The 22,500-nt window shown below is 42.2% G+C and overlaps 1 protein-coding gene across 1 annotated transcript in view; it reads left to right on the forward strand.

Annotated features, from left to right (window-relative positions):
* The first annotated feature begins 15,524 nt into the window (after positions 1-15,524).
* The window catches only part of sema4f (sema domain, immunoglobulin domain (Ig), transmembrane domain (TM) and short cytoplasmic domain, (semaphorin) 4F), a 47,487-nt gene continuing 40,511 nt past the window's right edge, over positions 15,525-22,500 (forward strand). The window contains exon 1 of the mRNA XM_068588449.1: positions 15,525-16,316. Coding sequence (XP_068444550.1) covers positions 16,244-16,316 — 73 coding nt within the window. The 5' untranslated portion in view covers positions 15,525-16,243. The remainder of the gene's footprint in view (positions 16,317-22,500) is intronic.

Here is a 22,500-nt window from a genome sequence, read left to right on the forward strand (position 1 = left end):
GAAGACACAAATGTTTCCGGATAACAGGATGAAAACCTCCACACAGTTTCATTTTGAGGGGTGTTATGTTCAGGTGGCCTCTGAGCATGTGGATATGTTTATGCATGAGAGGGAGTAGCAATTATCATAATGGGGAACTGCCAGTAGAGAGTGTATGAGTGAGTCTATGAGTGAGTGTGTGTGTGTGTGTGTGTGTGTGTGTGTGTGTGTGTGTGTGTGTGTGTGTGTGTGTGTGTGTGTGTGTGTGTGTGTGTGTGTGTGTGTGTGATATGGAATGATGCCAATGAGTCTGGATGGTTCAGCATTAGCTTCAGATCAGAGCGTCGTGTCATGATCCTTCTACAGCTCTGTGTGTGCGACTGCGTGCATGTTTGTGCACTTGGCATGGTTAATGGCTGCGATGCTCATGGCTCTCTCCGTCTCTACTTCCCGCCTCTGTTCTTCAGCTTTCTACTCCACCGGTCAGTCCTCTCATAAGCAGGTCACCAGCCACGCACACAGACTGCTACCAACTTCACAAACCAGTCATAAGACGAACGTTGTTCTGGTCGCACCACTGACATGTCAGTTAGCGTGTCCTCGCTTGTCATTTCCAGATAGAGTCGGCTGCAATGAAGCCATCTCATATTAGCATGATCCATCCCCCTCAAAAGCGCTTTTTAAGATGCTTTTGTGCTATTTAAATAAGGTTTGCAAGGGGATTGCTTGCACATTGTTCTTACAGCATACGGACATATTACATGATATTCAAGTGGACGTCCTCTCCCGTGTCGTCAGGTAGAAGGTTAAGCATTTATCCTACAGTGCACACTACAAGGTTCGTCAATGAAACAACGGTATTTTAAATGCCAACAGTAATTTGATTCATAGCACTGCTATTAGCCCCAAAGCTACACCATCTCCTGACACCTCTAACATTAGTTTTCCATGAATGTATCTATTATTGTATATATATGATTTCCAGCTTCTTTCTGCAATGTCCGCCGTTCAGTCCAGCTCATTAAAAAGGAGCTGGACACTATTTGTTGACTTTCACCTGTGTGTGAACGAACCACTGCAAACATGGACCAGAATATATTTGTGCTGACTAGATGTCTGAAAGGTCATCCAATGCGTTTATGGCACAGCATATTGTTAGACAAGATTATTTTAGATATTCCTTTATTTGTCCAGCAGTCGGGCAATTTGCAGGATTGCAGCAGCAAACCGATAAAGAGCACACAAGAAACATAGTAAAATAAAATAAAATAACAAATAATATAAATAAACAGTAAAACAGTCATAAAAACAGTAAAGAATGCACAATAACAATATTATATATACAGAAAAAATATAATGTATTTATATTGCACAGTTGAGGTGACCAAAGTGTTTATTTTTTATTATCTACTGCGAGCTCAGCTGGTTGTGCAGCCTGACAGCAGCAGGAAAGAAGGACTTGCGGTACTTATCCTTCACATACTGTATTTACCATGTTTGCCTCTAATGGCAAAGCTGGTTGCCATGGTTAGTTGCCATCTCTGTATGAATTTCAACAGCTTCATGGCCAAAATCTTTTAAATATTGAACAAGTTTGTTTCAAAAAGCCGTTCCTAGTTTATTTTCCACACTATATATATGCCAGTGTAGCAAATCATTTGCCAAAAGTCTGGTTTTCGTCTGTCAGCCCGAATGTCTTTAAATGTCTGAGAGTTTATTCTTTTGAATATGTGTGACTGGGCACCATCTTGGCTCCAATGAGCAGTGGTGGACTGGAGCCAAGATGGCAGATGGCAGCTTGTCTGCAGGGTTTGGATTCCTGCAGGGCCTCTGATACAGCAAACACAGACAACCGGGTGGAGAAGTATGCGGATATTTATTGTGTCTCTCCTTGTTTCACTGTCTCAATACAATTTTTTTTCTTATATTTGAGCCTCTTCTCCCTGATTCAATGTGATTTTTAGATTTTCACACCCATTTCATGTTGTCCTCTTTTTGACTTTCCCCTTTTGTGTTTTCACTTCCCATCTTTACAATAAATAAGATGTCACTGTACAAAAGACAATATTAGAATACGACATAATAATAATTAAGGAATTCCATTAAATGTCTCTTATTTCCCCTCTTCCCATTTTAGACAATATATTTTAGTACAATAAAAATGTAAATCTGGGATTATGGTGTAATCAAACCACTTTTAAGTATAAATGTGATGAGTCAAATGAGACAGAAGAAGCTTGATTCTCTTGACATTTTGCATTGTCATTGCTGCACATTCTACATTTGACCTATTTTGCTGATGCTCTGATCCGGAGCATTTTTCAGTTGCTGCAGCAGAGAAAACTTAAAATTATTGTACAACAATCAGTCACTGATATGAAACACACGAGATGAAGGTCCAGGGCAAGAGATTAGATGGAAACTTTGCTGTGCATTTGAAAAAATCCAATTATCTTCTGCCAAACAAATAGATCGAAAATGCAGAAATGCTGAGCAAAGATAGAAATAGATATTACATATATTAATGTGTTTTGGAGGGTTGGTCTTCGAGAGTAATTTTCTTCAAAGAAGAATAATCTGAACTGGGAACATCTGCATCTTCCTCATTCATACATTCAATTATTTCTGTATCCTTTTGTCCTCTCTTTCCTTTTTTATTCATTCCATTTACAATTTTTCATAATCACTTAATTTTTGTTCCTCTTTGTCTCTCTACACTCTTTCTCGCTTTATTCGGACTCCTCTCTCTCTCTCTCTCTCTCTCTCTCTCTCTCTCTCTCTCTCTCTCTCTCTCTCTCTCTCTCTCTTTCTCTCTGTCTCGCTGTCTCTCTCTCTCTCTCTCTCTCTCTCTCTCTCTCTCTCTCTCTCTCTCTCTCTCTCTCTCTCTGATCCATCCCTTTTCCATCTCGAGTTCTCTCCTGGAGCAACAGTATGTATATACCCGGTTGCCGAGGCAACCGGAGGAGGCCACATGAGCGGGTGGATGAACAAAAGACCCAGAGACCCTCATCCACATAGAGAGAGAGAGAGGGAGAGAGAGAGAGAGAGAGAAAAAAGAGAGAAAAAAAATCAGATTTCATTTTTAGGCGAGGGGGTTTGGTGTGCACATGGAAAAGAAAGAGATGGAGGAAGAAAAGGGGATGGGGGATTGATAGCGTAGGTTAGGTGAGTTCATAAATGAAAAAAGAGGGAGAGAGAGAAGGTGATGGATGGGGTAGGAGGGGGGGCACGGGAGAAGGGAGATTAACAAAGCTAAAAAAAAAAACAGAAAAAAGAAAAAGGGAAGGAGGTTTCTGTATATAAAGAAGGAAAAGCCTAAAAGATGCAACAGTTCATAATGTGAAGCTGTGGCCAGCGGTGATGTGTCAGAATTAGACATAATTTTGGAATAAGGTGCAGAAAATTGGATGTCACTTCATAATAATTCATGGAAAAAGCTGTTGTTTTATCTTGGAATTCTCTTAGAGGGTTGACCAACGACTAGGAAGAAAAAAAACAGTGTTTAGTTATTTTCCTAATCAAATCAAACACTCTATATAATAAGTGGACTTAGTCAACATGATGTCACCCATTGGTTTGTGTATGAGCTAAGGGCAACTGAATGCTGAATAAGACCTTTTTATCTAACCTAAATGTTACTGAAATGTCATTAACTTTAATTTTTCCCTTAAGCTACTTTTTTTGTATTATATTATTTTTATGTTTGGTTTGATGTGATTATTTGCGTACCAACATAAGCACTGTTTTTATAGAATATGAAATGATATAAATAAGTATCCATTGATAAAATCCCTCCTTTTATAGGCAACCTTCTTCCAACTGTGAATGTAAAGAAAACAACTAAAAGCCTCTTGTAACTCCTTTAAACAGCAACTTCAGCTCAGTTGCTTTGCTGTTAATTAAGTTGCCCTTGTTCATTCTGATCAAGGAAGCGGCATAGACATTCATTCAGTCTCACATATTAAGCTGTAACCTAGTAATAATTAGAGAAAGAAAATAATACACTTGGGAAAATGTCAAGTTGATTTCCACTTCAAGCCTTCCTCTCATTATCTTTGCTCTTTTTCATGAGCAGCTTTTTTTTAATTAGTGGTGGATTCTTTCATGAAAAAGGTGCAGCAGCGGAAGTAACTTTGTTACTAGATTCGTAAAATCAAGAAGTTTCACTGCAGGGTTTTAGTTATTATTTTTGTGACAGGATACCTTTCTTAATCATCTTTAAAAGTGATGACCCAAACGCTCGCAGCCCATTAACCTTTGACGTCTATGATTAACAGCTGATCTGGTGGCAAATGTGCTCCTATTTGACTGAGTAAACATATGGAGTGCTGATCCTTTGCAGAATATACAGATAGGCCCTCGAGGCACTGGTGGGAAAACCATATTCAATTATCCTGCCTATTAAAACCTGTCAGGGGTGTGTGTGTGTGTGTGTGTGTGTGTGTGTGTGTGTGTGTGTGTGTGTGTGTGTGTGTGTGTGTGTTAGCTGAAACAGGACAACCTTATGCAAATATAATTGCGCCAATTAAACCTCAGTGGGGGCTCAGGAGGGGTTTTGGGTGGAAAGACTGGCAGCAGTTGCGTGCGAGGGTTGGTGTGTGCGCCAGTGGGTGTGCTGGTTATGGTGCTGGTGTGTGTGTGTGTGTGTGTGTGTGTGTGTGTGTGTGTGTGTGTGTGTGTGTGTGTGCGTGCATGTGTGTAAGTCAATGTGCACATATGTGGGTGTTCTGAGAACACTGTTCTTCGCACCCTCCCCCCACCACCACCACCATCACCCCCATCCCCCAAAGCCTGCTTCCCTCTGTCTGTCTGTCTTCGGGGAGTTGAAGGAGCTCAAAGGAGAAGCTTGGGAGAGACTCCATGCTTTGTGGAGAGATGGCGGAAGGCATGAGGACGTGGAGCGGAAATGCAGGAGTGTGTTTTGACAAAAAAGAGACTGAATGGGTGAGCTCAGGAGAAAATTAGTTGACACATATGTAATTGGAGAAATAATGTCCAGTATTTTATTAAAATAATACTGACTTTGCTTAAAATGGCTTTTTGCCACCTTATTTTCCAAAGAGTCTGAGGAACAGAGACCCAACCTGAGGCCAAATTACACTTTATTACACACATCAGTTCGGACAGGGTCTCGTTTTCCTGCCGCGGGTCAATGTATATCTAATACCTGAGTGGGTCTGAGAGCACACAGTATCAGCTGTGAACACGCCTCTAAGCGTTAATAATGTTGTAATTGCTTTTGTACCGGCTTTCTTTCCACACAACCCTCTCTCACTGTTAAAGATAAAAGCTTTTTTTTTTTTTTTTAAATTTCACCATTTTTGTCTTCATAAAAGTTTAGGACGAGGTGTCTGTGTGAAGGAGACAGCCAGGGAAGTGAATGACTGATGTAATATTTCTTGACATTCACTGGAGATTTTTCTGCACGTTTCCCCCCTTTTCCTCCTGAACAGATCGCTATTCACTAGCGTTTGCCCAGAGGGATAACACCAGCTAACCTGTCTGTCAGGTTAAATTTCCCCCCATGGAACTACCTATTCATATACTCAGTAGAAAAAATTACAGAATCGTCTCTGACATTGTCTAAAAGATCTCGTCAGTCTTGTTCTCCAAGGAGATAAAGTGTCATCACAATGCAGTCATGGCATTGTATTGTCTCACAAACATTGTTGCCAAGCTTTCATCTCTTGTGCATTTCCAGAATATAGTGACAGCATCATACGCTTGACTGCACTTTACAGAGCCGACAGTATCGCAGGCGACTCAATAAAGTGTTGGCAGCTTTGAAACCGGGAAGATTAGATTTTCTTGTGATCACTGTGAGAGCAGGTAACTGAGACAACAGACAGATTTGTGGGGTAATTCTCTTTAAAGTATGAGGCAGCAAGTCATTAAAGAGCACGAACTGCAGTCACGTGTTGGTATTGAGCGTTTTAGCTGGTAGTTGGCGCTAACCGCAAAGCCTTATATTGTAAACATCTTTCTGTGTCACTGCATGCATGCCGTTTGTTGGAAAGATGTGATAAAGAATCGAAATCCCGCCAATTCAAATTTATTTTATTTCATCAGTCAGCTCACAATTTTGCCAGAAGCTGATTGTTTGTTGGACTGTTTCAATCCCACAACACACATTATTCTCTGAAAGCCCTCTGCAGAAAGTCAAAGGACAAACATTTACAGAATGAGCAAATAGTCTACTGTATATTTTGCTAGTGTTGAATGCAGTATAAATTCATATGCATAACCAAAGACTGGATGCAAGAAGTGTATACAGTTGTCGGGACACCACCTATTATGCTTACCACGTTCTGTATGTAGTTTAGAGTGTTAACATGCTAACATTTGCAAATTAGTAGTTTTAGTTCATCTAATATCTCTCACTAGAGTCACACAGCTATGATGGCTAAAAAAGTAGTCTTTAATAACCCTGACTTGTTTTAATAAGTGAGGTATGTTTGTCTTTTGGACCACACAGCAGATTGCTCTCTCTCTCTCTGGCTCTCACAGTAGGAGTAGAGATGTTAGCCAGAGAGAGACGCAAGCTCAGAATCCCTTGCCTCATGAGTGATGAACCCTTTTTTCTTAAAAGAGACTTGCAGTTCAATAATACACCCTCTAATCTCCTCAAGTATTTCAAAAACACATGATTTATTTGCTGTAGCCACTTTGCCATATACCTATTTTAAGCTCCGAAACAAACTTCAGGTCCTCTCCTCTCCTGCTCATCAGTCAGCAGATGTTTGGGAGGCACAAACGCCACTCTTTTCCCCCTCCCTCCTGTCCTCCTGTCACTCCTTCTCTGCTTTTTTAATTACCTTTTTTTCTATCTTTAGTCGCAAAAGCTTAAAATGAAGGAGCTGTTGTCATGTGAGCAGGCACCCTGCTGGATTCGTCCCTCCATCCTTCCCTCCACAAACCTGCTTTCTCTCCTGATGGAATTCAGAAATCCATATTTAGTGCTGATTTCTGAACCACGTCTTTTATTAATGGACATGATGTTAGAGTGTTTCAGCTGAGCATTGCATTTTTATCCATCCAAGACTTTTCCCCTTCCCCCCCGCCTTACAACCAGTTCACTTCTCTATTTCTACTTCTTCTATACTTCTCCCCTCAGTCTTTACTCCCTTTCTTCACCTCTGTTTTACCTCGAACCCCTGTTTTCTGTTTTCTTCATGAAAAAATAATGAATAGAAACAAAACACTGTAACCAAATAATACGATGAAATAACTTACATGAAAAATTGTTGTTCATATTAGTACACGTTCATCACACCAGCGTGGGTCTAATGAATGAAAATATTAAGTCGGAGGACAACTGGGGTCAGTGCTACTAGAGCCGAAAGCTCATTTGAATTTAACATTGTATTTAACATTCATGCTCTGGGAGTCACAAGGTTTTTTTTATGATTTCTTTTGTGAAGGTGCCCTTGAGCATTGTGTATCAAGAAGAGCATGAACAGGTAGTGTGTGTTTCAACAAGAGGTGGAGAAACAGGGTATTGAACCCAGGACCTTATCCACTGAGCAACATCCTCCAAGTCTGAGCACATTATTTTTTAAATGAATGCCGTTATATAAAGCAGCCTTGGACAGTTTGTATCTCAGTATTGACAAGGTTTCACAAATTGGAAAGATTGGTTATTTGCACTCCACCAAATAGGAAGTGGGTAAGCAATATGGGGATTGAATCCGAAGTTTCATCCATGCAGCGGTTAATAATTTAACATTTAGTTGTTGAAGAAGGAGTGGTAGCAGCATTATCACATTTTCTCTATGTATTGGTTACTGCATTGACCATGACATATTCAACTCTACATTCAATTATGATCTGCTTTGTTAAGATTCATATTGCTTTGTTTCTTGTCCTATTCAAAGTCTATTTTCATTTAAGGTGCTTGGTGTAGTTTCCGTGCATGGGACTACAAGTGGTCGAACCCTCACCCTACCTTTAACTCTCAGGTTAATGTCTTTTAACAAAACAAAACTCTGGCATATTCTGGCAGAATGTGTTGCAACATGGGTTGAATATGTTACTTTAGATGGGTCCCAGTTTAAAAAGACATTTTAATACATTCAAAGGAGCTTGCATGTTATAGTAAAACAGTCTCATTCAACCAACATATCGAAGCCTGACTTAAACTCACTGTGACAAAAGTACTGTTCTATGTCAGTCACTTAATAATATTTATGTTTATTTTAAATAAGGTGTAAATAATATTTACCGTAGTGGACACAATTCTGACATATAGTCTTCAACACGTCAGACTGAGGGTTGTTATATCGGCAGAGCACCGTACATATCCACAGGGAATCATTGAATTAATGATCAATGCAGTAATCAACTGAATGAAATAATCTGTTTCTGCCATATAATTATAATCTCTTACCCTTTCAACACGGGCTGCTGTGTGCTCACGGCAATGTCATCTGACTGCAGTGTTGACTTTTTTTGTGTAAATGTGAGTGCCAGGCTCAGAATGCAGTCGTCTTCCTCTTCAATACTGTACGCAACACAGGTTGGCAGAACGCTGGATCTTGGTGTCGGACTGAAGTTGCTGTCGGACTGAAGCTGGAATCTGTACAGTTTTACAGCTCCGGCTCCACTTCAGCCAGCGCTTTCTTTCCCCTCAAACAATAAATGCTTTCACACTGAAAGACCTTGAACATTTTCAGCAAAGCAACTCTTGCCTCTGAAATAGGAATATTCCACATCTGGCCGGGCCCACGTGGTAACTCAGTGATAAAGCAAACAGAAGCAACCGGAGCCTGAGTCAAACGCTGCGGTAGTGTGCGCTGAAAAGGGTTTACATCTTTGCTATAAGTTACCCACAGCAGGAACTGTACTTAAAATCCTGTTTCTGTGAAATCTACCATAGTGATGTAACTCATTCTTCCACTAAAAGTTGATATTGATTTGTTTTGTAAAACACGTAGAATTTTCTAACTGCTCATGATCCCTCTTTTCCAGCTAGAAGAGGGTCAACACATGTTGTTAAGAACAGCTTAGCCCTGTCTTATCCTTCCATAGGTCAGATTTTTATCATCAACAAACAATGACCCCAATCGCCTTCCACGCTGGAAATCTACAAGTAAACAAACTCGTTGCCTACCGCTTACCACCCTCAACCAGACTAATAAAACACACACAAACGTGTTGAAACTTGATACCCTACACAACATCTGAACAATTCATTTTTGTTTGCTTTAATGCAAATGCAGTGCTGCAATAGTGAGATAAAAATTCCCTAGAAGACCATCTTTTGGTGTATTTGAAGTCAACAGTGAAATCCAACTGAGTCATACTTTTGTCTGGTTCTTGGACTGCACATAAAGCACCTGTGGAGGAGATGATCCACTATGTAAGCGCCTTAATTTAAACATAATATACATAGATAATGTTTAAACTCCCTGCCTCTTCCTGCCTCCTCTTCCTCTTCCACGTTCCTGTTTTTCAGATTCAAAAGCTGTTTTTCAGATTCAAAAGCTGCCGATCACAGATGTTTTTTCCCCCCACCAGTCTTGTATTAATGTCACAGTGAGCCGAGGAGCTTCACTTTGTACCAAGCACTTGTTTCTTCAATTAGATCTCAGTGGGGCGGAGGGGTACAATGTCGTACTTGCCTGAGGCTCTCTCCTACTCTCTGCCTCTCCAAACAGCGAGAGTGGGTTAACAGGATTAAGGGGACATTTGCATTGGGACGGGTGGAACGCCAGGGTATGTTGGCAGGGACTCCATCATGGTATGCTGTCAAATATCCGTGAGAGCTCAACGTGTAGCGTATTTAGGTCAGATTGGAAAATGGCATACACTAACACGTACACAAATACACCCAGAGGATGTTAAGGACAGACAGCTAGATAGATATATCCCAGTTACAGACACTGTTTAAAAGGGCATTTGGAGGCGGTGTCGGGGGTTGTGCTTCTTGGCATGTTGATCTAAGAAACTGAGTCTGGATCAGAATTGAGCTGATGTTGGCACAATCTACTTAATCTGATTGAGGGCAGCGGCGTCTTCGCAGGCTCAATAATTGATAAATCCATCTGTTCTGGAATCAATCTCCCAGAATCCCACACAAAAGGCATTAGGTTAAAGTAATACTGGGTAATTACATTTTGCCTTGATTTGCTACAAAGAGGATGTTACTGGCAAATGGATAATTCAATTAAAACATTTCATCATGGTCGCAACAAGATGAATGTGCATGTAGTTCTCTGGGTTAGTGGGCGTGTCAGACGCTCAATCCTTTACTTAAATGGTTTCACACTTTAGGCTCACTATTTGAGTCTTTTCCGTTACTCTTAGGTAACTTAATCATTTATCGGATACTTTTATTCATCTACTTTAACCATGTCGTCTATCCATTTAGTTTGTTAGCTCGCTATTTCAGTGTTTTTTCATTACTTTTATAGAAGAATGTATCTATCCAAATCGATCCAAAATGTCTAGCTTACAATTTATCCATTAATTACAGCTGCTATAGCTGACTAAATATAACATGTATTTTTATAAAGCCGCTCCACAATAATTCCACGTGTCCCCTGGCAACTGCTAAAGTATAGTATATCTCCATGGCTGTGAATCAATGCATTACATGATTAAACTTAGCAGCGTTCAATTTCAGTGAGCAGGCTTTGCACAGTAGAATCTGAGGCTTGCGAAGCACTTCTTGGTTCTTCGAAGGAGGCTAATGAGTACGTTTAAATGGCTACACCACCGACGTACAATCTAATTATAGCTTAAACAATCCCTTTAATGAGAGACAGCTTTTTAAGACAACATGTGTGAGTTTGTGCGCATTCATACATGTTTGCTGTCTTGATGGTGCTTGTGTATGACATGTAAATAATTGATTGGTCAGGATTGTTTGAACATCTTTAATTCAGTGCACCGGTATGGATAGCACAAACAGTTTTCCCCCTTGGCTATATGAAAGAAGTGTTTGCAAACATGTGCTCATTTTTGAGGGATCAAAAAACTATTGTTCACACTGGAAGCATGCACAGAACGCATCGTTTGATGATGGTTCCGTTTCCTCTGCCAAGCATTGTGTTGCAACACCTCAGCAGGCGCAGCTGTAACCACATGAGAAGCCTCTCAACATGTATCCATGTGTCTTGGAAGCATCAGTCATGGAAAGAACAATTTGATGGATTAATGCAAATTGGGAACATTGGATTTTAACCTATGACTTCAAAGGAACTCGAAAGCAGATAGTAAAGGTTTTTCTGGTCGTTCCTAACTACGTTACAGCTAATATAGGATGCATGAGACATACATGTAATCAAGCCATGAGAGATTCATGGGACCTCAACGAAGTGAACAATCACTGCGTCTCGGAGATAAGTCTTCTCTGTTGGGGTCGCAGTAAAACACATAAATTATGTCATATTAACATTAAGAAAAAGATGCTGAAGGACAAATGAGATACTGTAAAAAAAAAAAAAATGGACATAGATGACGAGCCAAGTTTAAGGTGAACAAATGACATCACACAAAATTTTGCAGTTTCATTTTACTGTATTCAAAATCAGTTGGAAGACGACTAAACTGAATGATTACATCCAAAACAAAACGTGTCACCTTGGAAGCGATGACCATCACTCTAAGGAGAGCGTATTGTTCTTGTTTTGGCTGATTGAAAGAAGGGACCATTTATTTCCTTAATGGGAAAGGTTGGGGATTGAACCCAAGACCGGATACATGCAAAGCACACACTCTACCCACTCTACTGACCTACATCCCCTCTAAGGGGTCAAATGTGTCAGCTGTTGACTTTCCGTGTGTATGAATAACCTTCAATAGAGGTAACGCTTGTGAGATTTCTGTAAAATGTAATACATTAATAAAGTATATATTTATTCATTTATTCTTTCATATTTGTACTGGACCAGACTAAAGGAAAATGGAGTACAGAATAAATGAAAGAGTTTATTTTGACACAAAAAAAGTAAATATCCCTTTGATATGATGCAGACGCAGCTCCAAACTTTCAGCAAATCATATCACAATTTGATCTGTTGGTTGTAGAGTGATAAGACATATAATGTTAGAATCTGTGGAGTCTTAGCTTTCATAATGACAATGTCATTGCTGGCAGCACTATGCGCCATTCGCATGTTTTTGTGGTGGGCATATTTAGTTTGTTAGTGTTGGAATTGTGCTTTGTTTGGGAAAAACGGTTTTGATGAACATTTTGGCCTTGTGCGGGTATGTGGAGTTTGTTGCAATGTGTCTGCAAGTGACTCTCAGTTTCAATCTTTTGTTGCTTGTTTTCCAGTCAGAGCGAGAGCAAAGGAATATTTATCCAGTCGAGTGCATCACTTCAAGCTCCTTCTCCAAAGAGTAGTGGAGATGCTGGGGGTTAAACCCTGCACCTCATACATGCAAAGCATGCACTCTACCACTGAGCTACATCCCCCACTACTGCAGTCCCACTGTCACTGTATGGTAATCGCTACAATCCCAAAATGGTCTCAGTGTCTTCACCTGTCTGAGCACAGAGGATTGAATCCATTTATTGGTGACACATGCAGTGAAATATGACTGACTCAGGGATTCCATCTTATATTCTTCACCATATCAGCTACATAGTGACAGGTTAATGCGTCTGTGAGTAACCTAGACAAAAAATACACACAATTTCGGATCATTTGGGTGGAACGAAACTAATAAAATGCTTTAATTTGAGTGTTGATCCAAATCTCCAGGCTTACCTGGGCTCAGTACAACAAATCAGACCCCCGTCCTGAATCCCTTCCATCTCCGCCCCTCAATAAAACAGCAGAGTCCATTGTTCGGGGATTAGCCAAAAAAGGTTTTGGGCAGTTTCTTCCATTTCCTACGCAGCAGAGGTGAGGGCTGGGGGTAAATCAGTTGGCAACAAGCCAGCTGCGATACAAACACCAAGCAGTGAATATCATACACTGGGTGGGGGGTGTTGACGTGAAAGGCATTCTGGGTGAAATGCTCACATTCTGACAGCTTGATTGACACATTTAAACAGAGGTAAGGAGGTGGAATGTGGATAAGGGAGGGGGCATACATGGGTAAGAGAGATATGGCGACAGAAAAGAAGGGTGCACATTATAGTGGATTTAATTAGGAAAATGAAAGCTGTTAACTAAATGAGTGTTTCTGTGTGTGAGTGCATGTGGCCCCTCTGCTCCTCAGGCCAGCAGTCCCCCACCTTTTATTATGACCTCCCTCTCCCTCCCTCTCGCTCTCTCTCTCTCGCACACACGCACGCACGCACGCACGCACGCACGCACGCACGCACGCACACACACACACACACACACACACACACACACAAACACACACACACACACACACACACACACGCTTGTTACTGAACAAGTAAGAAAATATAATTAAAAGCCATGACTGCATTCATTACTTACGTTACCAGTTAAGTCACACATTTTATAGATTCCATGGCACTCTACAAAAAAACAATATTTTCATCTTCCCTGATGTTCACGGACAAGGTCAACGTCAAGTACACTTGTGTGTGTGTGTGTGTGTGTCAGTGTGTGTGTGTGTGTGTGTGTCTTGGCCGGGACTAAAGCTGATCAAGAAGCAGCTGCTCAGGGATTCTGAAGCATATAATTACATTTGTTTGAGGTGGTGGCTCGTCTGTCTCTCTCCATCTCTTTCTAACATCATCCTCATCAACAACAATACCCTAATTTCAACTAGTGATCCCCAGCCATTGGTCACACACACACACACACACACACACACACACACACACACACACACACACACACACACACACACACACACACACACACACACACACACAGAATACAAAACCTTTGGCTTAACCCATTGTCTGGCTGCTTTTGTGCACTCATAATTTGTGAAACAAGAAAATGTATACATGTGCACATATTTGCAAACATGCACACACATGCTGCACAATCTTGTGACAATGTATAGGCTGCACACCAACACATAGATTAGCAGAAGCTGTGCAGGGTCACGCATTGGGGCTCCCCTATGTCCGGGGTCTGAATATTAATGTGTGGGGACAGATAAGCAGCCGTGGCAATCCCTTTAATAAGGCCATACTCCCTGGTTAATTTATGCCAATCTGTGTATGCCCAATTTATGCAGATTGTGGGTCTTGGTTTAAACCCGTGGGGTTTGAAGGCTTCATCACTCTGACTGTGTCTGTGCCTCTTGCTTTGTCTTTGTGTCTCCTCACCCTTTACCTTCTGGTTCAATACCATGTTTTTCAATGCATTGTGTTGAACATGTAACTAGCATTTGCTTTACCTGTCCAGCAGGGGGCAGCAGTGAAGCTTGACTTCAGCTCTAAGGGGGTGGATAGATCCTGAATAAGATGTCAACCCCCATCATTATTTGCTCCAGATGCAGTGGAGTCAGTCTAAAGAGAAACTGACCCAGGTCTGGACCTCCAGACTGACATTGATAAATATATTAGCCACCCAAAAGTCATGGGTGAAGACAGGTTGGGGTTTTCCCCCCTCTTCTCTAACTGCCGCTACACTGATGAAGACGTTCATTGTGATACTGAGTTATGTTTTGTCATTCAAAAGTCACTGGCCGCGTAAAGATGAGACGCTCCCAGTGTGAGCTTAATCGGGCTCGATTAGAGACGGCGCCACTCACTTCTTAGCTCTATTTGGCTTTTCTTTATCGTTACTCCCTTACCTCTGACCTCTGTCCTCTTCCTCCTCCTTCTTCCCCCTCCTCTTCAACCAAATCCTTTAATCCCTGCTCCTCTGTGACCCCTCCCTTTCGTCCTGGAGTCAGGGTACATGTCTGCAACCCGCCCCGTGAAATTGGCCGGTCAGCACTGCCAGCCGTCCTGCTTTCCTCCTCAGAAAAAAAAGATATTTCGTGGGAAGCTAAGTGCTTCATGGCGGTTGCATAAATTAATCCAAATGTGTTCGAATTACAACTCAAGCTTGAGCAATTTCTAATCTAAGGAGGCTGCGGTTTCCTGTTTTTCAAATAACTGCATGTCATCACCAGCCTAAATCCCATTGTGCTCTATTTCAAGACAAATTAATAGCACAAGGCAGAACACAGCCTTTCTGTGGAGTATTAGTGTAGTTAAGGCCTGCAGATCATTGACCTCACATCTTTTGTTTAATCATCTTTACTTTAGACGTCCTGCCCCCTGATATCTCAGGTGACTGACAGGTGGATTAAGGAAACCAGACCACAGAAGCAGAGTTAAAAGGAACAGAGAGTATGTCATAAACTGGCTGATATATGAGTTGTGCATGTTATAATATCCCTATAAACAGTTTACCACACAGACGTACCTGTCATTTTAAAAAACCTCACCCCCCGCCCCACCCCCCCTCCCACCCATACCCCCCCAAAAAGTTTGGTATTAATCACTTGTATCCTTCTAAACAAACAAAAAAGGGGAGAAAAAGGTCTGCACCTGTCGGCCGTGACATCCTCCTCCTACCTGTTGTGTACCCTCGCGTTGCCTTTTCCGAAGGGCGGGGCGCGAGACGTTGAGCTCCTACTCAGTCAGCGCTTGCTCGCTGTGTGCACACGTCCCTCTCGCCGGTCACTACTCGCCTCCACATCACCGCCGCGCACCGTGCCAGCTCTCGAGCCCCAGAATTTATGTTTCACTTCACGGACCTGAACGTGATTTTCTTGCTTTATTTCTCTCAGATGCTTTTAAGCTGAAGACGAGCGGACGTTTTTATTTGTATTTATTTTTTTGTTGTACCAGCGGGACAAGCTCGGCGACACCGGGGCACAGACCGGGGATAAGAGCGAGGCTTCAGCTTATTATAGCCAAAGACACTGAGACTTATTCCTACACGAGAGGACGGCACTTTGGATTACTTTGACGCACAGTTGTGACTGGAATACACCGGAAATATAACTACAACAACGAGTCCTCTGGTTCTTAGCATGTCGCTTTTATTAAGTATAAAGCAACCATGAGCGGATGCATGCATTAATGTGCGCTTTGTTCAGATCTTCATCTTCGAGGAAAGCGCTAACCTGTAGCGAAATAGCAGAATAAAACGTTTTAGAAAGCATTTAGTTTTTTTAAATAACCCAAAACTTATCTGACATTGTCTTGGATTGAGCTCTGCGCCTGTTTGAATTCGGAGAAACCTGCGAAGCTCAGACAGGATGAGGATGCATCGCAGTTGAAACCACGACTTGGTGTTGAAATCAGATCGCACGGACCTCCACCTCCGTCCTGGACCAGGACAGGATCCGGATCACGATTACGACAAGTCCTGGCGGGGCGATGCTGATCCTGCTCCCGGCGCTCTTCCTGCTCTCTGGAGCCACCTGGGCAGCGACTGTGGGCGGGCTGGGAGGTGAGTGCACTACAGAAACTCACGAGGGAAATAATAGTGATGATCAAAGCTTGAAGTGATATTTAAGAAGACTCTAATTTTAAATTTGAGAGGTTGTCTTCACTTTGACGACTTAACCAAATGTGGTCAATGTTAATTTACAAATGAAAAGTTGGCTTCATTGTCATAGCATGAAACAAAACTACATGACCATGGTTGAAGTTTGCGGGATGTCCTCGTGATATTTTATTATATGCATATGCATAGTAATAATAAAACTATTTTCCATGCAGTGTTGGGCAACCTGCATGCGTCCAGTGCCCCGCAGTCAACCTGCGCCCCTCACTGCCGTTACGCACTTGGGGGCGCGGTGCCAAAGGGCTGCCTTGCGCTTTTATTGTGGCTTGATATATGGTGATGCTGCAGGTGCCAGACATGTCCCGCTTCACACCAACAACAAGTAAACACAGACTGGGCAGAAGTACCGGGGCTGTTGGATTCATCCAAACATGTATAGCTGCTTTCAATCATGAGGGACAGTTCAGACAAATGCTCTTACCCGCTTGGAGGGATTGATGGATGTTGGATTTTGTCTTTTCATTTGCCCTCATCCAGAGGACGCAGAGGTTAGGATCGATGGCTCTGTAAGCTTGGCAATGATTCAGCATCTCGCCTAGGGACAGACTGGACGCACGTTGAGACTGTGGGTATCTAAAAGGACTCCGAAAAGTGTGTTGTGTGCATCACATAGATACCATACTAACAAGGGGAACCAGAACCAGACGCAGACTCGGATAACTATAAGTCACAGTGAATAGAAGACAAGCCCAGCTCTCTAACAAGCTGCCCCTTTGTGTCGGGGTCAGCAGCATAGACTCTCCAGCCTTCCTGTTTTCTGGAAACTGGCTTGACAGTTAAAATGAAAAACACAAGACGAGTGGAGACATCCATCACAACAAACTGACGAGAGCCTCACTGGGAAGCAGTCAGACAGAGCTATGTTCTGACCCTTCGGAGGTTGGGTTGCAGCCTGCTCTTCTTTCATTCCTCTTTTTATATTATGTGCCTGATTATTTGCTCCAGGTCCATACTCTCTCTCCCCCTACTCTACCATGTGATAGTGTTTACACCCAGATGCAGCGAGGAGGAAAAGATTTAGAGGTTGCGTCACTGAGTGGCTATTGACCATTAGCCTGCCATCCAGTCACCTGACTGTATTAGAGGGCTTTGCTTCCACAGCTGCACTCAGCAGCGTAGCTCATTGTGCTTTCATCCCTTTGAATTCTCAAACCTGTGATTGATCTACAGCGAAATCCTTACTTCAGACAGCCACTGCTGGCTGTGAATTCCAGCTCATTTGCTGAATGAATGCAGTGTCTGTAAGTTAGCTGCCTGTCTCTGTGTGTCATTACGCAACTGTAGCCTGTGGCGCACCGGCCGGCCCCACAACAAATACAGTCGGAACCAGTGCCAGCAAACGGCAATGACAGGGAGACAGAGAGGGAGACACTCCATGCTTTCACAAAACAATTGCACATAAAGAAACGCATCAAACATTTGTATTTTGTGTTGCGTCATTGTTTGGCTGCAGTTTTATCAAATAGCTCAAAGGTTGCCTGCTGGGTGCAACACGTGCATGCTTCTTATCTCAATTGAAGAACCAACAACATTTCATTCCGGCAGAGTTAAAAGTAGGTGTTTATGTGTCTGTCTGTGTTTCCATGTGTGCGGTCATTACTCTTACGAGAAGAGTCTTATGTAAGATACTTGTTATGAGCAACTGGTCAGGGATGCGTGTTTTTGTCTGTGTGTAAAGCGACAACCTGTAGTGTTGTGAGTGTTGAAGCTAACGTACGCTGCCTCCAGATGTAGTCTTGCTAAAAACACGACGACGACAACTAACTACAGGATTTATGTTCCTTCTTATGGCATCTTTCTCACGGCCAAACTGGAATACAAAGTTCAAGTCTTGTTTCAAGATGCATATTTTTTTTTCAGTAATTTTGGTCCATGTTATCCATCCGTCTGGCTTCATAATAATGTTCATTCCCCACTGCCTCGATGCCGTGGTGATACATATGTATGTGTGGTATGTAATATGCAATATTGAATGGTTAGGTGGCTAATTAAGCTGAAGTGAAATCGTTCCAACTCTCTGGTTAAGTGTTTCGGAGGAAAGTCTGCTCAGCTGAAATTACCCGCTGCACAATTAAGTTACCATCAGAGTGTGAGCTTTTGGTTTAAAACAAGCCCGAACGAGCCGATTACTTCACATTTGTGTTTTTTTATTGGCCATATAAATGAAAAAAAAACAATAATAAATTATGCTGCATTTAAATACTAAACTCCACTTGGCTTTAAAGTACATTCATACATATATGTGTGTGTGGGCGTGTGGGCGTGTGGGCGTGTGTGTGTGTGTGTGTGTGTGTGTGTGTGTGTGTGTGTGTGTGTGGTGACGGGATCAGCTCCACTCAGTCTCACTGGTCTAGCAGCCGTTTTTAATGCTCCTCACATGAAACTCATTAGGGTGTCGGCACACAGGGTGGGGGGGATCCCAGCGATGGGTCCATATACAGTGACGGAGAGAGGGGCTGTGTCTAATTTGATTAGCTTGGTTACTCGGTAACTATGCAGGTAAATAAGCATGATGTCCCTGATGAGGCCTCCCAGTGTCCCGCTTTACTGCACCTGCTGTTTGCCTGCCTGCTCACCAAAACTATACTTTGTCTTTGTTTGTAGTAAACAGGAGCTTAAACGTAATCATACTCCAGTAACTTTCAGTGATGGAAGACTTTTTGTATCTTTCTGTGCCAACACTTGCACTTGGCTAGCGGTGAACTATGTGTGGGTTGATGGGAGTCCCAGAGAAACAAAGACTAATCAAAGCAGGCTGAAGAATACAGTTATCAGCCTGATTCCACAGCACGCTGTTGTGTAGCGCATTGGAGCCAATGTGACTCTATGTATTGTAACGGTATTTTACTTGCCAGCTCAAACCGTTGCTGCACACTTCGTGCTATTATCCAAACGAGGAAGCATCTCAACTCTGATGCGGAAGGATCAAGATGAAGCGCAGCCGCTGCTAACTGTTTTTTGGCTGTCAACCCAGTCTGCGGTTCAGTCAAAATTTTCTTGCTTGCTCGTCTGCTGGATCTACCTTTTTTTCTTCACAATATGTTTATTTTATAAAAATACATTTCTCATTTTACTGGAGGCGGTCGGCCTACTTCCTCCACCTTAACTTGGTCAATCATTGAGAGTTTGTGAAGTAATTTTGTTCCTTTATTAAATCAGAGGGAAACTCATGAACTTGACTCGTTTAACATCATATGCGTGACACACAACAAGGCCTTTGTGCATTAGATATGATATGAGATCCCGATATGGCTCTTGATATCTTGGTTTGGAAGCTGGTCCGGCTCGTGATGCGTCGAATCCTCTTCCTCGCATCAGAGAAACGCTGTGGGGATAGGACAGGAAGAGTGAAACCACTAAACTGTCTGAACCCGGCTTCAGCCCGTGAGAATACATGTGGAATATAATAGATTGTGTGTTCGGGTTGAGGCTGCATTGTTGTCTCCCACCAGGGAATACAAGTGGTCATCCAAAGACAAGAGAATTTCCCTCCTTCTCAGCCCTGTTCGAGTGTTCATTTGTCATCCGGCACTCACCCTCCCACTCTTCTTAAGTGAAGCTTAGAGCTTCAGTTTTGTCTGATAAGCTCTAGTTCTCTTTGCTGGCTGTAGAGTAAGTAACGAAAAGCATTTCTGTCTATGTGCTCTTTGGCTAGTAAAATACCTCAAGTGGTTTAAAAACTCCCACCATAGGTTGTCTGATCCAAAACTTTAGCGACGTCTCAACTATTTATCTTTTGTGTTTTTTTCTTTTTCTTTACCTATTCCTGTTTTCTTTCTTCTTCTTTTTTCGTCGATCTTCTAAAATCCTTTTTTTTTTCTGACCTTTGGCTCGGAGAAAAAAAAGACTAATACTGAAGCCGAATCTAAACCTCAACATATACTAAAGTCTTGAACAAATCAGCAGCATGTTTTTTTTTGTCCAGCATGGTAAGTAACATAAACTTTGTGAAGGAAGTGTTTTAAAGTCTGCAAAATCTGATAACTATTTCGTTAAATTAGTTAAACAGTTAGAGGAGGAATGGCGGAATTGAATCAAAGACGTACGAGAAGAGTAAATTCTGATTCGTCACCGGCCTCCTACAGATAAATATTCTCTCTCTCAGCCCTTACGTTCGTCAGCAAAGTTCATTAGCTTCTCATGGGCCAGTACTGATAATGCGCTCTCTATGAAGCCCCAACATTGTCTTTGATTGTGAGAGCGGCATTAGGACACACATACATAGCTGTTCATGCACTCTCCCACGTTGTTTGTAAATGGTCAGCCCACACAGGCACTCCTGTGACTGGAGCCTGACAGAGTAAAGGTCATGTCGAGTCAGATGCCAAAGGCCACACACACACACGCGTGCACACACACGCATGCGCACACACACAGCCACACGCACACACACACACACACACACACACACACACACACACACAACACACACCACACACACACACAAAGTCGAAGCAGGCAGATGCCCTTGGTTGCATTCCCAGGAGGATTTGATGTTTGGGATTCTTGGTGGCGTTTTTCGCTTAGACTTAATTCGCTATGTATGACCGCTGTCAACAGTCTGAACACAAGGCGCTCAGAGGTCAACGACATAGTAGGATGTTGGAGGTGGGCTGGTGGAATTCTCCTTCATTCATTCATTCCTCCTTCCTACCTTGTTCTCACTCCCTCGCTTATAAAAGTCTTAGGAACTGCGCGGTCATGACGTGAAATATAGGAGTGAGAGTGAGAGAGTGAGGCTTCAGGAGTTGAGGCCTCGAACGTATGTGTCTGGCATTCATTGTGCATCACCCACACAGGGCTTTAGAAGAAAGGATTGTGGGGCGCAGATCAAGAGTATATCATCAACTCATTGGGATTCATGCCTGCTTTCAGCCCTCATCTTCCTCTCTAGCCCTCTGTTGCGTAAAAATCCCACCTGATAGAAAGCAAGTTGAAACCATTATGATGCACCGAGAACGCTTCATAGCATTTAGAAATAGAGGGTACACCTAAGCTGAAGAGTTTAATTGTTTTTCTTCTACCAACTTCTATTGAATTTTAAGTTAAAGTGAAGCCTTTTTTGCTGGATTTTAAATAAATCTGTAAAGTCCCAAAGGCATTATTAATTAAAGCAAATGTCCCTTAATGTGATGAGATCTTAAAAACTTTTTAATATTGCTGATTGTTGTCTGGGACCATCGTCAGTCATATAAATCATTATTGATTTTATTGTTCACCAACTCAAGGTGAACGAAAGGAGAACGGGAAAGGCCAGACAGGTCGTGGAACGCGGTTGAATTTTAATGTTGTGGTGTAGTGGCCCAAGAAAAGAGCACTGATAATCAGCTTTGGGAAAAATAAACTCAAAATGATTGATATGATAAAACACAGAAAAAAGGGTAAATTGATCCTTTGCATTTCTGGGTCAAAATCAACCAGACAGACAGCAGGTGATGGGCGTGGTTTTAAGTCAAGGTCAGAAGTCACACAGGGTCACCTTGTCACTGACAGCATCTACTTAACCTGTTAGCTTTTTAAGGCCACTATACACACACACACACACACACACACACACACACACACACACACACACACACACACACACACACACACAGCAGTCACAATGAGAAGATCCTCAGAGAGTTGCTCGCTGTGTGCTCAGACTGATTGGAAGTCTGGAAGTCGTCAATCGATTGGCCTGTCAATCCATCTGTGTGTCTGTCTGCTGCCTTTCTGTGTGTCGGATGCATGTGTGTGTTTGTCTTCAGGGCAATTAATAAAAAGACTGGAACGCTCCGTCCCATATAACTCTCTTTAGGTCCGTTTCACCTTTTGCTATGGGACCTTACATTCTTAAACAGACGTATGGGTTTAATTAAATTGTATGGGGATTTGTTTATGTTTAAGGCTTATACTGCAAGTGTTTGTGTTTTTCTTTGTGTAGAATCTTGCTGCATTAGAAGGAGTGGAAGGAAGGAAACACACACACACACACACACACACACACACACACACACACACACACAGTACTCTCTTTTTCTCTCTCCTCTCGTGAGTAGAATACTACACTTCCTTTTGGCCCTTT

This window comes from Clinocottus analis, unplaced genomic scaffold (assembly GCF_023055335.1).
Source record: "Clinocottus analis isolate CAN_PGR_092001 unplaced genomic scaffold, fCliAna1.0.p SCAF_21, whole genome shotgun sequence".
NCBI lineage: Eukaryota > Metazoa > Chordata > Actinopteri > Perciformes > Cottidae > Clinocottus > Clinocottus analis.